Below are 14,861 nucleotides of genomic sequence, written 5' to 3'. Positions count from 1 at the left end.
GAAGGTACAATTTTACAGTGTGCTAACGGAAATTGAACTCAAACTTTGAAGGATTTATTTATTTATTTTTTTTTCAATTTTCAATTTGTAAAAATGATTATAAAATCCAATAGAAGAATGGGTTGGAAATTTAATCGATTTTAATCCTACGTTAATTCATGATTGCAAGATTAAGCAATGTGCTACTGAAAAATAATTGCATTTTGAATCATAGGCTCCACCACAACCGATTTGGTTAATAGCTGTCATAGATTCATTCTACATGTAAATTCCAAACTTGTCAATGCTTCAATGTCCTTGGTCGGGCACCTTTTTTGGAGAGTTTGGCTTCTATTCTACCTCGAGCAGTTCTTAAATTTGGACTATGTCGTTGCTTTCGTGATTTTCGTCGTCCTCTTTTACCTCCGGCGTTAAATGGCTTTCTGTTGCATTGCATATTCTCTAACCTCTGACGTCGAATCTCAGGATCAGCCCAGCCTCTTCCCCACTCTGAGAAAGTTGAGAAAGATTTGGGTCTGTTTGCAGAAAGCAGCATATCTGCTTCAGGGTGAACATAGAAAGTTTGCTCCCCTTCGGTTTCAAGAAACTCCAACCCAAGTTCTGTTAGCTCAGGGAACTTTAGCTGAACATGCGTCTGCGTTGAATATTTAAGTTGATACTCTGAGATTAGACTGACAAAATAAATGTAAGCAGAAGCATACACATGCATGCATGCATGGTGAATGTGTACCTTGTTATCTCCCTCTTTGATGTATCCTCTACTTTCCATAATTCGGACAAGGCCTTGCCACCAAAGCAGTTCAGTTGCCATGAATTCTTGAGACTGCACGCCGCGGTGTTCATGGTCATCGTATGGAAATCACCAAACAATGTGTTAGAATTTGAGTTGCATTTTAAGCACCGCCACTAGAATTTCACCAAAGCATAGAGTAAGAGAGTGAGAATCACCTGCTCCCTTATTTTACTGATAATCATCCTGAGATTTAGCTTCCCCATATAACTTTCACGTCTAAGCCTAATGTCACTACTTGTAGTATCATCATATGAACCATTCCTGTATTGACTTGCATGATGAGCAGATATAACCTGCATGATGAGATCTGCTTCCTTTCTCAAATTCTTCAGTTCGGGAGGTCCATCAACACACACATCACACCTGCATTAAGGAAATTGCTTAATGAACATAAACTATGAAACACTGTCAACTGTGACTAAAGATGAAACACAGTAAACATAAAACGGAACCTCAAAAAGAGAAGCAATGATACGTACAAGAGACACTTTTCAGAACTAAAATCCTCTCCGAAGTACTCCACAAGTTTTTTAGCCCGGCAGCATGAAGAATTCATTCCATACCTGCAAGTATACAAAGAAAAGCATATAATACATAGTGCTGCCTGCATGTGTGCAAAAATAAATATTATGCTGGGTAAAGTTAGTCAAACTTAAAGTGTGATCAAATTTCACAGTGGAAGAAGGCTGCAAGGAGATGTATTTAACATCAACCTAAAACAATCTGACAACATCTTATATGCTTGCTTTGTCTGCTCTTCACTTCTTCGACTCGGCAAAAGTGATGGCACTCTTGTTAGGTTTGCAAATAAAACTGCTCGAGAAAAACAGAAGAGGTTTCATTAGATCCTATCCAACAATATGGACCCAACAAGAGTCGCAATCAATAAAGCAATGCAATATAAGGTGAAAAGGCAGAGCAAGATTGAAAGTTTGAAACAGAATATATCATGAGCATGGAATGCATAATAAACTGAGAAACAATAAATAGTAGCTCAACAAGATTATTTGCCACAAAGGGTCAAAAAGGTTAAAGACTTCAATTAATTTAATCTAGTTCACATCTAATATTCTGAAAACAGAGATCAACTTACTGCAGTCGGCTAATTTTCCATCCCTGCCCGCTCGACCGGCTTCTTGATAGTAAGCTTCCAGACTCTATAACAAACCAAAAAGGTATAAGAAGCTCACAGCAAGGATAATGAAGTAATACATCAAGAGAAATTTGTAGTAGGCATTTATGTTGTTGCCTAAACAGAGAAGCAAGGGACTGAGTTATGTTTAGTTCAGAACAAAGAATGAAGAAACATTAAATTGAAGCAAAACTAGATTAAGAAGATCACCTGTGGCCAGCCATAGTGGATTATTCTTCGGACATTTAACTTGTCAATTCCCATTCCGAAAGCAATTGTTGCAACAACAACCTAAAATGAGGGAATATACATTTAATGGCTAAACTAAATCGCATGAAATATATTAGGTATGCCTCAAAAATTCCATTGGCCTATGCAACATTCCTAGTATCCATGAATCTGAAAACTCATACCTCTAAAGTATTTTCATGAAACATCTTGTGAACCTGCCTTAGATGTGACTTCGGCAACTGGAGAAAAATCAAACCAACATATACGTTACCTAGCAAACAAGAGTTACGCTTTCATGGCAGCATAGAGCATCTTTAATTTAGCAATTGGATAACGAGTGAACTCAAGAATGAGTTAGCACGATAGGACAATAAAAAATAATCTATCATCAGAATTCATCTATAAGTAAATCAAAAAGCCTGCTACTTGTGGGTAAATGCACCAGTTTTCCCCATCCCACAGTATTTCTACATCATCAACATTGTGTGACTGAATTTTCACCCATAAACAAATTCTAGTGGTCTACAATGTTTGGTAATTGTAGTGACAAAGGAAATTAGGGAGCTCAGAGGATATTTCAGTAGCAAGAGAGATTAAGAGAACTCCATACTAGACTGTAAGAAAACAGTGTGATAATATGCATCCACAAATATCTACAAAGGTTATAATCCATGACATACCGCTGCATTATAGGCAGCAGCCTTCACGCCACACCTACAAAGATAGTTTGCAATGCTCAACGTTCCTTTTCTAGTAGGAACATATATGATGGTTGACCCTTTCTCTAACGGCTCCTGCAAAAGTTTTAGTCTTTCTTCTGGTTTATTTGGTAGATCAATAATATCAGATCTAGTTTCTTTTCTGGTATTCCAGTCCTCACAAAGAGATTGTCCACAGAACTCACCACAGCTAACTGCAAGCATGAAAAAGATCAGCACATAGAACATAATCATGTCTAACATGCTATGAAGTCTATTTCAGATATCAGAACTTGAAAATTACAATACCATCCCAATCATTCACACTCTGAAAGATGTCAATGTCATTCTCCAAGTACTCAACTGACAGCTCCCTTCCCTTTGAAGCACTTGAACCATTTTCCTGTGATGAATCTACTTCGTCTTTGTCAGAGTAACCATCCTCAAAATTGTCTAAATCATCCTGAGAAATGTTATCTTCGTCTGATATGCTACCATTAGCACTATCCATCACATTGTTTAGTTCTTGCGACATGACCATCCGTTTCTTTTCACCCATTCTTCTCTTTCCAGTATACGTGTCTATCAATTCGTGGAAATCATTCTCATACGATGATGCTGATGTCCTACTATGTCGTACCTGTAAGATGAGATGAAAAATAAAATGGATGAAGCAAATAAAGAAATTAAATTAATTGGGATTCTACGAAATCGTTCATGCAGAACAAAACCCAATCCTGCTGATTACTTCATATAAAGATCCAAAGTTATAAATTAAAAAAATATAATAATAAAAACCTGAAATTATACTGAAACATTTTGAAAAATCAATACAATGAACTCACCGTAAATCTTAGATTTGGCCTGAAAAAGGAAGTAAGCACAACCTTTGTTTCCTTTGACATGGACAATGACCTAAGAATGTCTTCACGGACCTGAATTGTGGCAGTAGCAGTCAATGCCATCAGTGGTATATCAAATTTTAAGAATTTTAAATTGCAAGCACTGAAGTTCTTTCGCAACTCAGACAATCTCCTGAAACATTTGGAAATTCAATGTCAAGGAAACATGATAACTTTCATCTATCCGAAGAACTAGAATGATGCCTCATATAACTTACAAGGCACAGCAAAGACAAGATAGAGACTTGAACCACAAGAATGTTTGACTGATTTATAGGCATCTATTCCCATGTCTATGACATACATTTGTCATACGACTCATAGATAAATCCAATCACTATTCTTGTAGTGAGAGATATATACCAATGCAATTGTAAACAGATATCTGACGAACCTGTAATCAGGCCGAAAATCATGGCCCCACTTTGAAACACAATGGACTTCATCAATTGCAAAAAGTGCGATTCCACGATTTTCTGCTAACTTTTGAAGTGGCTTTATCAGTCTGTAGCATGGTCGATTGTAATTTGTGAGAATCTTCGAAACACCTCAGTCAAACAACAGCCATATAATAATGAAGTCTCTTACCTCAGGATAGTTTCGGGGCAAACATATATTATGTCATACATGCCGCTCATTGATTTATTTTCCACAGTACTATCTGGTTGCCCAGATCCAAGAAAGCAAGCAGAAACCCCATGTTTTGCCAGCTTTAAGCATTGATCATGCATCAAGCTTATCAACGGTGAAATCACCACCACCACCTTCCCTGTCAACAATGCTGGAATCTGGAAACACAGAGATTTCCCTGCGCAACAGTAATTATGAATCTAAGATAGCCGCCCATATAACTGAATATCAACAAAACAGCACAAACATAAGCTGGATAATAATACCTGATCCTGTTGCAGCAAGAACAAGAGAATCTTGGTGAGCCATCCAAGCAGCCAAGACTTCCTTCTGGAAATTTTTTAATGATGAATAACCAAAATGCTTTTGCAAGAGACTGTTAGCTTTCTTCTGCCAATCTGATTGATTCTCCAGGCAATCAAGCGGTGATGTGTCTGATAAAACTTCAACACTACACTTCACGCCAGAAAGAGGTTTCAAACATTGTTCTATAGGACCACGTACTATTTCTGATCCAGAAACTGATACATCAGGTACCCCATCAGTTTTACTCCTTTTGGGTCTACTGTTGGATTGAAAATGCTCCAGTATGCTAGACTGTCGAACTTGAGCCGAAGGGAATGAGGCGGACAGAGGTCTTTTCCCGCGAGCACTTACATTTCTCATGGAACTAGAACTAGTTGATGATGCTCTTGTTGCTCTCCGATTGGTACTACAACAACCATTCAATATATAATCCAATGCATCATCAAATGATGGCCCTACTTCTTTTACAGCCTTTTTGACAGTGGAATTCTCAAAACCCATTTCAAGCAGTTTTGCAATGACTTCATCAGCTGAGACGCCATTGGCATTCATGGTATGAAAAGGGTCTGTAGCAAAAGTCCAGGAAACCCAAAGTCAAGCATGCATCAAAATGCAAGCTGTAAAACAGAATTCCTGCATGAAAAAGTACATAATATTCAAAATCCAATTGAATTGTATGGTTGCAGTTGGGTTATGTCAATGGAATTGGAACTTTATTTTTAAACCAACTTTCTTTTCCTAAGCCTTCATAACAGCCTTTTTTTTTTCTTAAAAAAAAAAAGGGATCTTGCCCTTCCCCTTATTACCTGAACAAGTCCTAATTTAATTCCTTCATAATAAAATCGATTTGAATAAGCAATAGTGGTGCGAGACTGGGTTCAGAGCTTAAAGATAAGTTCTTTCATTTCTGATTTTCTTCATGTTCTAAGCAACCAAATCGTGAAAATTAACAACCACGAAGAACAATTCCGCGCGTTCAATTAGTGAACAATAAAACAAAAAATTGAAGAAAAACAATGACGCTACCAAGATTAAAATCCAAATAGGGAAAATAGAAAGCATGAGAGCTTACTTTAGTCTTTAGCCCGTCAGAGCGCCAAGAACTCTCTCTCTCTCTCTTTCTCTGGGAACTATCCCCGCCAAACTCCGTAGTGGGCAATTTTGAAGTTGGGGTTTTCATTACATTTTGTCCTGTGATCCCACGTCATGTCGTCCGTCAACTTGATCACGCATACGGCAAGTCGTTGGAATATATGGATGCCTTGCCCTCCCTTAAACTTTGTGCTGTGTTGTGAATTTATGATTGTTGTCAATTTTCTTGTTTTTTTTAGTAACTTTAAAACATTGATTTTTATTTTTATTTTTATTTTTATTTTTGGATGGGAACTTTAAAACATGATTGAAATGAAAGAACTCAACTTCCCATTCAATATTGAACTTTGAAACTGTTAAAATATACATGAAAACCCAAGAATATATTAGAAAAACATGGTACTTTTTTTTGGTCAGGGGGAAAAGAAAACCCATGCTACTTTCCACAACAAAACCCTCAAACTTTCATCTCCCTTACAGTCTACAACTCATCATTTGGTTCTTCTTCCTCATCCTGAGAATCAGCAGAAGAAGCTCCACCACTCTTCTCATAGACTTGCTTTATCACTGGATTGCACACTGCTTCCACCTCCTTCAGCTTCTCATCAAAGTCATCCTTGTCTGCGTTTTGGTTGTCATCCAGCCATTCAAGAGCCTCCTTCAGCGTGCTTTCAATCCTCTCCTTGTCATCTGAGTCAATCTTATCTGCCAGCTTGTCCTTGTCGTTGATGGTGCTCTTCATGCTGTATATGTAGGTCTCAAGCTTGTTCCTGGCGTCTATCTTTTCCCTCACTTTGTTATCCTCTTCTGCAAATTCCTCAGCCTCCTTCACCATCCTCTCTATCTCCTCCTGGCTCAGACGCCCCTTGTCGTTAGTAATCGTTATTGATTGAGACCTCTTTGCCGCCTTGTCCTCCGCTCTCACTTGTAGGATGCCATTTGCATCAACCTCAAAGGTCACCTCAATTTGGGGCACTCCCCTGCAAGAGAAAAATAAAGCATTCAGCTTTCAGTATATGTCAATCAAGCACACCAAATAAGTGACAAACTAGCACTCTGGTTTACCTTGGAGCAGGTGCAATGCCAGTGAGATCGAACTTTCCAAGCAAGCGACAATCCTTCGTCAAGCTTCTTTCACCTTCATACACCTGATAATTTTCAAAGACGAGCATTAGTCAAAACACCAAAATACACGCATTATGCAATATGTGGAAATTCCCATCTCAATAGCTTGTGCATTTATCTGTTATAAACATACCTTGATGGATACTGTGGTTTGCTGGTCTTGATAAGTGGTAAAGATCTGAGACTTCTTAGTTGGGATAACAGTGTTCCTTGGAATCAATTTTGTCATGACACCACCAGCTGTTTCAATACCCAGACTCAAAGGGGCAACATCAAGCAAAAGAAGGTCTTTGGTTTCATCCCCGCCTTCTCCACTGAGAACTCCACCCTGAACTGCAGCACCAAAGGCAACAGCCTCATCAGGATTGACTCCCTTGTTTGGTTCTTTCCCATCAAAGAAGTCCTTCAACAACTGTTGCACCTTAGGAATTCGAGTACTCCCACCAACGAGCACGATCTCATGAATATCTTTTTTCTTGAGGCCTGCATCTTCTAAAGCCTTCTTCACTGGCCCCATGGTCTTCTTGAACAAGTCCATGTTCAACTCCTCAAATCTAGCCCTTGTCAATGGCTCTGAGAAATCAATACCGTCAAAAAGAGACTCAATCTCCACCCGGACCTGGTGCTGGCTACTCAAGGCTCTCTTAGCTCTCTCACATTCCTTTCGAAGCTTCCCGAGAGCCTTGTTATCCTTGCTAATATCCTTGTTATACTTCTTCTTGATCAACTTGATGAAGTAGTCCATCACTCTATGGTCAAAGTCCTCACCTCCCAAGTGGGTGTCTCCACTTGTAGACCTTACCTCAAACACACCATTATCAATGGATAAAATGCTAACATCAAATGTACCACCACCAAGATCATAAACCAAGATGTTCTTCTCTTCTTTCTTGTCTAGACCATAGGCAATAGCTGCCGCTGTAGGCTCATTGATTATTCGGGCCACATTGAGCCCAGCAATTATGCCTGCATCCTTGGTAGCCTGCCTCTGTGCATCATTGAAATAAGCTACAAGAACCAATGAAAAGCAACCCATGAGACCAATGTATACAATAACATAATCACTGTGTATTCTCATTGGTATTATCTAATTTCCACAGTGATATACAAGATTAAGAGAGGAAACTCTGACTATACCTGGAACTGTTACCACAGCATCTTTGATTTTCTTCCCCAAATAGGCCTCAGCTGTTTCCTTCATCTTACCCAATATCATAGCACTGATTTCCTCAGGGCTAAACACCTTTGTTTCACCTTTAACCTTCACCTGAATATAAGGCTTCCCATCTTTGTTCACAACCTTATATGGTAAAAACTTAATATCTCTCTGCACCTCTGGATCATCAAACCTTCAAACAAAACCCATTTAAGTTCACAACCCAAATTAAGCACACAAATAACCCACAACCTCTTTCAACCCAATTATCAAGTAAAGTTGCTTACTTTCTCCCAATAAGCCGCTTGACGCCGAAAATCGTGCGTTCTGCGTTGAGAGGGGCTTGATTCTTTGCGGCCTCTCCAATTAAACGCTCGGTGTCAGTGAAGGCAACCCAGGAGGGTGTGATTCTGTTGCCTTGGTCGTTTGCTATGATTTCTACATTACCATTCTTGTACACTCCCACACAAGAATACGTAGTTCCGAGATCAATTCCGATCACAGTCCCCACCTTGGATGAACCTCCGGCTGCCGATGCTATTCCACACAAGAATTCTAGCCAAGCACAAATAAAAAATCTCAACTTCTTCAGCAAATTTAACGTAACAAGAGTTGTAAGTGACAGTTAAAATTATCAACTGTGTTAAGAAACTAGCAGAGAATTTTTATTGAGCTTAATTTGATCATTTTGGCACCTGAAATAAAGAGAAGCAGGAACGCGAACGACAATGCTTGGATCTTCTTCACCTCCATTGCTTTGTTTCTCTATAATCTGCTGCACTTTGTCCGTAAATCTTGGCCTTCTTTTTGATGTTGTGTTTGTGATTTTGTCTGAACTTCAGCTGACTGAAAAAGCTGAGCTTCAGGGGTTCGTATTTATACAGTTCGGCCTTGGTTCGGTTCTATTTTCCGTCATGCGTATTCCATCCAGTGGTGATGCGCCACGTCATCAAATTTGCATCAGCGTTTGTTACTGCCTTGCGACTGGGAAATGTCAAAGCTCCCATTGGAGTTGACACGTGGGTTCTGATGGAATCCGGATGCTTCTTGAATTGTGCAGAAGGGGAAAAAGGCGCGAGGAGGATCAATGGCGGTTGAAGGCTAAATCGGGTATTGTCTGAAAGAATGAGGAGCTTTTAGTAAATTCGGCTCATGTTTCAGCTGTCAAAGGGCCCAATAGGGTCATTGAGTTTGGGCTGAGCTGGACTACAATTCCTTTGTGTTGCTTTGGCCCATGATCACTTGACATTATGGAGGCCCAAATCTATCCAACATGACGTCACTTGATATTCCAAATTACCCTAATCTACGGAAAGGGTTCAAACTCGGATGCAAATAGGTGAACACGCTCCTCTGACTAAATGATATAGCTCACATTTGCATACTCAGGGGTTGGAATGAGATATTTGGATTGTAACTCTAAAAAATTTGTGGATCATTCATTTTTATTTTCCTAACCAATTTGCATAACCCACATTTACATATTCACGAGTTGGATAACAAATTTAACCCAGCACAACCTTAAGGTAAAGTAATTAATTCAAATGAAGTGATTCTTAAGGTAAAGTAATTAATTCAAATGAAGTGATTCAAAACTCTATATAAAAAATTTCAAAACCAGCTTAAAGAATAGAATGCTTACATCTTATGAACACACCAAACAATAAATCTATCGGAATGGAGCAAGAGGATTTGGAGTGCGTGCGGCTTTTGAGCTCCTAAGCTCTTTACAAACATGATCTAACATGCCCAAAAAGTCTCTAACAATCACAAATATCCTAAGTGGGTTGGCTTCTTCTTTGCTCACATTCCCATGAAAATACTCTGTGATCTCTTTCACATGTGACAGGACCCTGTTCTCATCACCCTGCAACTCTTTCAAGCTCTTCTCCGCATAATTTATGAAAGATTCATGGAACTGATCAAATTCCCACTTTTTTCATCCATGCATAGCTCCTTGTGTATTAGATGTTTTATTTTGGCCATCCCATCTGATAGATTTGAGACACTGCTTGCAAGAACATCTAAGTCTAGTGTAGCTGTCTTCTTCACATTGTAGAGCTCAGTGCTGAGACCAGAAACAAGGTCTAGCCCCATTCTTCTGTAATCTTCTTCCTTCTCTTCTAGAGTTATGATTTTGTTTTTCTGGCTGATCCTCCCCATTATGCTATCTGAGACTCTGATCCCTTCTGCCCTTATTATTTCTTGGACAACAAAATGTAACAAGGTAGTCTTTCCATCAGTTCCTTTTACATCAGAGAGCTTGAGAAGAGTGTCTAGCTTGAATGCTTTAGCACCTCCTCTGACAGTTCCCACATTCATACGGTTGCCTGTTTTCAACACCGCTTCGAGTAGCTTCAAGAAGAGCCTGCTTGACCTCAGTTCCTTGCAGGCCTCCTATAGTATTATGATTAAACAAAAGGAAGAAATTAGTTTGTGCTCAGATGTACTTCTTGCTGCATAATGTGGTTTGTTGGTTACCTCTAGCACTGAAAAGGAGTTCCTGAGATGAACCACCTCATCTTCGAAAGTTTCTCTGTAAAGCATTGCTTCGACTCGTAGAAAGGCAAAGGGTACTTTAAGCACTGCCTTCACAAACTTCTCTGCTGATCCTAGTTCATTGATGTCTCCTTTGTAGCCAGAGAGCTTAGCCTCTTCTTCCTTGGTGGGTTCCATCCTTACAAGTGCTTCCAGTTGTTGTAAACCCAAGCCGATTCCTGTTAATATCTTAATGTTGTTAAACGACATGAAGTTTATAATATCTTGGCTAGAACTGTAGAGGGCATTTATCTTTGATCATTCCCTGCTAAGCAACTATGATCCTATCGGACCTATCCAAATGCCAACAATAGGGCTTCAGGCAATTAATAGGACATTTGTACATAATTTCATTTTGGTTTATTTAAATTGTTGCTTTCATACCACATCACTTCTTCATGACAGACCCTTGATTTTGATTGTTTATAAGGTTATATAACATTAGGAGTTACATACCTTGTAGAAGTGCTTCACATACTTGCTCAGCAGTAGAATTCAGAGCTTTTGAGAGTATGGTTATGTTCTGTAGTCTATTTGGCTCAAGCACATGCTTGCTTGGGGAAGGGCTCTTGCTTTTTGCTTCATCATTCTTCATTGTGCCTTGTAGATTGTACCCAAAAAGTGACTCAATCATTTCCTCATCCAACCTGTTTCAAGACACATGATTTGTTCAGATTTAAACAGAAAAGGGGAAAGACAAATTGCAACCAACAACATAATGTCACTTACTCAAATGAGCTTGATCTCAGTTTGTCCCACACCATAGAATGGTCAGGTGCAGCTCTAACTTTATCCCAGTGCAACGGCTTCAGTTTAGGCAATGGAGTTCCATCTTTTCCCAATGGTGTAGATTGAGGGAGTGGCGGAGGAGGTGGACCTCTGGACAAGCTATTATTTACTTTCGAAAAGGGAGGTGGGCAGGGTGGTGGAGGAATAGGAGGTGGAGTTTCTGAAGGTCCAGAGGGGTTTTGAGGCGAAACCGAAAATCCACCTTCTGGGGTTTGGTTTGATCCAGAAGAAGAATCTGATTGTCTTGGAGGTGATAGATTTGGCAATGTAGAAGAAGAGCATGAAGCTTTGGATGCAATTCTAGCTGAACTAGAAGAAAGATGGAAACGAGGAAAGTGTATGATTGGGGGTGGGGGTGGAGGGGGCGGTGCTGGAGGGGCTGTGAAATTCTTTTCACAATTGGAAGAGCATGGTGCAGTTGGTGTCTTGTGTTCTGCATTTCTTGGAGACTGTAAATCCAGAACTGGAGTTGGGTTTTGGTTTGGGGTTGCTGGTTGATCTGGAAAGTTCATAAAAGAGGGTGCTAAACAAGGTTCTCTGTTCGACACATTTGTGGAGAGAATGTTTGATGCATCACCTAGAGTACCTGCTGAAGCATTCGAAAGCCGGATGTTTGATGAATTTGAGTCTCCAAAAGAATGGAATGATTCATCATCAGAGGAATAAGAATCAATGGGAATAACTTTTTCCCTAGTCGGGGAATTAGCACAATCAGATTCATATTTGATTGGCTCTGCAATATCCTCATGAACAGACATAATTTCCCTTGTGGAAGAACTACAACTAGCATTGTCATCAAATTCTGATTTTACCAGTTCTTGGTTTGACTCTTCCCTCTCAAGCAATATACATCTTGCTGTGCTAAGATTTGGTGATGTGTTTATAGTTTCACATGTTTCCTTGGGACACGAAAGCTGTTGTTGCTCTAAATCCATGCTTAATGATTCAACATACATGAGATCGGTGGTGCCAGGGTTTAAGCTCACCTTGCTTGCTGATTTTTGGGAACTACCATACTTTGATCCACCTCTTGCTCCTCTCTTTTTGCTGTACACTGAAATAACTCTTGTGGGTTTCTTCTTGGCTTTTTTGTACTTCCTGCAAGCCCAAATGAGGCTAAGGACACAAATCACAATGGCAGCTCCTGCAGAAACAAGAACTGCTACAAGTATCTTTGTGATTCTGCCTTTATCCTTCCTTCGAATTGTGTGAGGCTTTGGGATTGAGTGCAAGCGATGTGGAGGATGTGAATGTGCATGGATGTGCAGCACAGGAGCAGGAGCAGGAGCAGGACTTGGAGCCTCAGCTTCACTGAAGGGTGATGGAGAAGGTGATGGAGTCACATTTTCAGTGTCACCAACAGATGGCATTTTCTTTTGGAAGCTCTTCAAACCCAGTAAAGCTCTGAACTTTTCCACAACTGAGATTGCATTCTCTTCATTCTCATCTTCCCCTGAAACTTTCTCAATGTGCAGGCTTTGGATCCCATCAATATTGTCCTCCATGAAAGACATTTGTTGTAGGCCACGAACACTGAAGTCCTTTGCTGCATCTGGTAAAGCATCAGCAGTAATAATGTGAGCATTGGGTAATGAAAAGAAAAAAGATACGATGAAAATCATGTGGAGAATCTGAAAACTGTATCCCATTTTTCTCTCTCAACCAAAAACCATCAAAGCACCAATCTAACTTTCTGTTTATAAATCATCTTCTTTTTTTTCTTTGTAAAGGCTCTTTGGGTGGGTATATCAGTATACAGGTGGTGTGCAATGAAGATCAAGTGCTGAGAGAGAGAGTCTTAAATGCTACTCCAAGGAACCTCTGAGCCTGGCAGTTGAAGTTGTGCTGGCCCTTCTTTACTTCCCTGTTCATGCACTCTTATCTCCTCTCACCTCCATAAATACCTCGGCAAAAGCATCTCTATATTGTCTTTCAAGGATGTTCTAAATCCTAATTTGACACCATTTCTTCTTGTCTTATTTTCTTTAAATGCATTTTTTGCTAGAGAAAAGGTGAACATGTTTTCTATTACTCATCAATCCACTCATGAAGTTCATCATCATTTTTCTCTCAGTTTCAGTGATGACTTTCATGAAGGGCCTTTACATGCCAATTGGGTCATGGGATTTGCACTTGAAAATGGCTTTTTAGTATCTAAAAGTCATCAAATCAAAACAAGTCCAGATGGGTCCCATTTTTGTTGGTCCTTGCCTAACTATTTAGAAGGTTGATATATTACTACCAGTTCTCTCCAACCCTCATAATTGCAGAGAGGTATGCACAAATGGGACCATCACTTTCCCATGTGGTCTTTGTTTACAAGAGAAACCAAAAGCAAAACATCCAAAAGTGAAAATCTATAAGATCTTTGATCTTTTGTAAAATTATGGGGAGGCTAAAGTTTGATTAGCAGTTGCTTGTCCCTTTCTCATACTTTTAAGTGGCTAGGTCGTACTGTTTAATAGCTGCTCTTTCTGGAGTAGCAACCAAAGTTCTGGTGAGATTAATTCATATTCCATGACCTAAGTTCATAGTCATTAGCTTCTGTGTTGTCCCCTCACCTAACACCCCCCACAGACACAGAGAGAGAGACAGACAGACAGAGACAGAGAGCACAGAGACAGAGAGACTCAGAACTGACAACATATAGAGTACCTGCATGTCGTTAGTAATTGGCTGAGCGGTTGCTTAGAATTCAATCAGAAACTAGGCAATGGGGGACCTTATCATGTACCACTTACTGTCTTGTTGTGAACAATGGCCTGTAGCCATTTTGTTACCAACCATTTTGCGAAGAGCATAATCTCACTCTTGATTAGTTATTCAACTAAAAAACTGGTTCAGTGCTAGTCCTTTGTAGCTTAAATGGTTAAGAATATTTATCTATGCATTTAAGGTATTAGGTTCGATATTCGGCTCCCAATATCGCGTGTATCCAAAAAACAAAAACAAAAATGGTTCAGTCAAAATCTTGAGCTCACTGTGATCTGATGAACTTTGCATATTTTTTTCTCTGTGTATAGTTTTAGACTGGTTTTCACTTTTATCTACATTCCTCTCTTTCTACTACCATTATTGTCCCATAGGCCACAGCAGCTTGTCTATATGATATCTCAAGACAAACAAGAAGATATACGGTTCCATTCTGCCAAAAGCCGGCAGAATACTGAACTGGGTCCAATCCAAGCTAGTCAGACTGAATGGTAGATTTGTTCAAAACCCCGAGCTGCAGTTGGTCATTGTTACATGTTCTCAATCATACAAACAATTTGTTCACCAACCAAAAAATCACACAAACAATTTTCTTTTCTAGTTAATAATCTGAGTCTGTAGGGCTATAAAGAGGGATACCTTAATAGCCATCAAATTAGTTTCAGAGTTCTTATTGAATGACCGGATTGAACCTGTTAACATAATCCCTTCAATATAACAGCTCCCAATTCATCATCCCTTACCAACATTGATTTGA

At 39.5% G+C, this 14,861-nt stretch overlaps 3 protein-coding genes across 4 annotated transcripts; all 3 read right to left on the bottom strand.

Moving 5' to 3' along the window:
- Window positions 1-183: 183 nt before the first annotated feature.
- On the bottom strand, window positions 184-5,885 carry RECQSIM (RECQ helicase SIM). Of its 2 annotated transcripts, none has more exons than XM_008248223.3 (15): window positions 5,765-5,885; window positions 4,653-5,325; window positions 4,345-4,564; window positions 4,151-4,261; window positions 3,700-3,889; window positions 3,164-3,494; window positions 2,837-3,069; window positions 2,339-2,395; window positions 2,136-2,216; window positions 1,887-1,950; window positions 1,507-1,606; window positions 1,273-1,356; window positions 949-1,156; window positions 731-823; window positions 184-634 (listed from the first exon to the last, which is right to left on the bottom strand). In XM_008248223.3, the coding sequence occupies exons 2-15, from the start codon at window positions 5,242-5,244 to the stop codon at window positions 281-283; spliced, it is 2,718 nt and encodes a 905-aa protein (XP_008246445.2). In that variant the 5' UTR covers window positions 5,245-5,325; window positions 5,765-5,885; the 3' UTR covers window positions 184-280. The 2 variants fall into 2 exon arrangements, with proteins under 2 accessions (XP_008246445.2, XP_016652181.2); XM_016796695.2 differs by having other exon boundaries at window positions 4,653-5,258; window positions 5,765-5,841.
- A 206-nt stretch (window positions 5,886-6,091) lies between these two features.
- Window positions 6,092-9,111, bottom strand: BIP3 (Heat shock protein 70 (Hsp 70) family protein). Its single transcript, XM_008248190.2, has 6 exons — window positions 8,761-9,111; window positions 8,353-8,620; window positions 8,047-8,258; window positions 7,043-7,917; window positions 6,850-6,932; window positions 6,092-6,764 (listed from the first exon to the last, which is right to left on the bottom strand). Exons 1-6 carry the CDS (start codon window positions 8,816-8,818, stop codon window positions 6,266-6,268), a joined length of 1,995 nt encoding a protein of 664 aa, XP_008246412.2. The 5' UTR covers window positions 8,819-9,111; the 3' UTR covers window positions 6,092-6,265.
- Window positions 9,112-9,645: 534 nt separating this feature from the next.
- On the bottom strand, window positions 9,646-13,508 carry LOC103344613 (Actin-binding FH2 (formin homology 2) family protein). Its single transcript, XM_016792336.2, is given in 5 exon segments — window positions 9,646-9,973; window positions 9,976-10,462; window positions 10,547-10,782; window positions 11,060-11,250; window positions 11,333-13,508. Coding segments are annotated over 5 exon segments (2,862 nt in total). The 5' UTR covers window positions 13,042-13,508; the 3' UTR covers window positions 9,646-9,734.
- Window positions 13,509-14,861: the final 1,353 nt, after the last annotated feature.

The sequence above is a fragment of the Prunus mume genome, linkage group LG1 (assembly GCF_029339155.1).
Source record: "Prunus mume cultivar Tortuosa linkage group LG1, ASM2933915v1, whole genome shotgun sequence".
NCBI classification, from domain to species: domain Eukaryota; kingdom Viridiplantae; phylum Streptophyta; class Magnoliopsida; order Rosales; family Rosaceae; genus Prunus; species Prunus mume.
This window is presented reverse-complemented; position numbering and strand designations above follow the sequence as displayed.

Excerpts from the sequence above, each read along its gene's own strand:
- BIP3 (XM_008248190.2), bottom strand. The coding sequence starts at position 8,818 with ATGGAGGTGAAGAAGATCCAAGCATTGTCGTTCGCGTTCCTGCTTCTC. Across the intron at positions 8,259-8,352 it reads AAGCGGCTTATTGGGAGAAA|GTTTGATGATCCAGAGGTGC; the intron begins GTAAGCAACTTT and ends TTTTGTTTGAAG. Across the intron at positions 6,933-7,042 it reads AAACCACAGTATCCATCAAG|GTGTATGAAGGTGAAAGAAG; the intron begins GTATGTTTATAA and ends GAAAATTATCAG.
- RECQSIM (XM_008248223.3), bottom strand. The coding sequence starts at position 5,244 with ATGAATGCCAATGGCGTCTCAGCTGATGAAGTCATTGCAAAACTGCTT. Across the intron at positions 4,565-4,652 it reads TCTTGCTGCAACAGGATCAG|GGAAATCTCTGTGTTTCCAG; the intron begins GTATTATTATCC and ends ACTGTTGCGCAG. Across the intron at positions 1,157-1,272 it reads AGTTCTGAAAAGTGTCTCTT|GTGTGATGTGTGTGTTGATG; the intron begins GTACGTATCATT and ends TCCTTAATGCAG.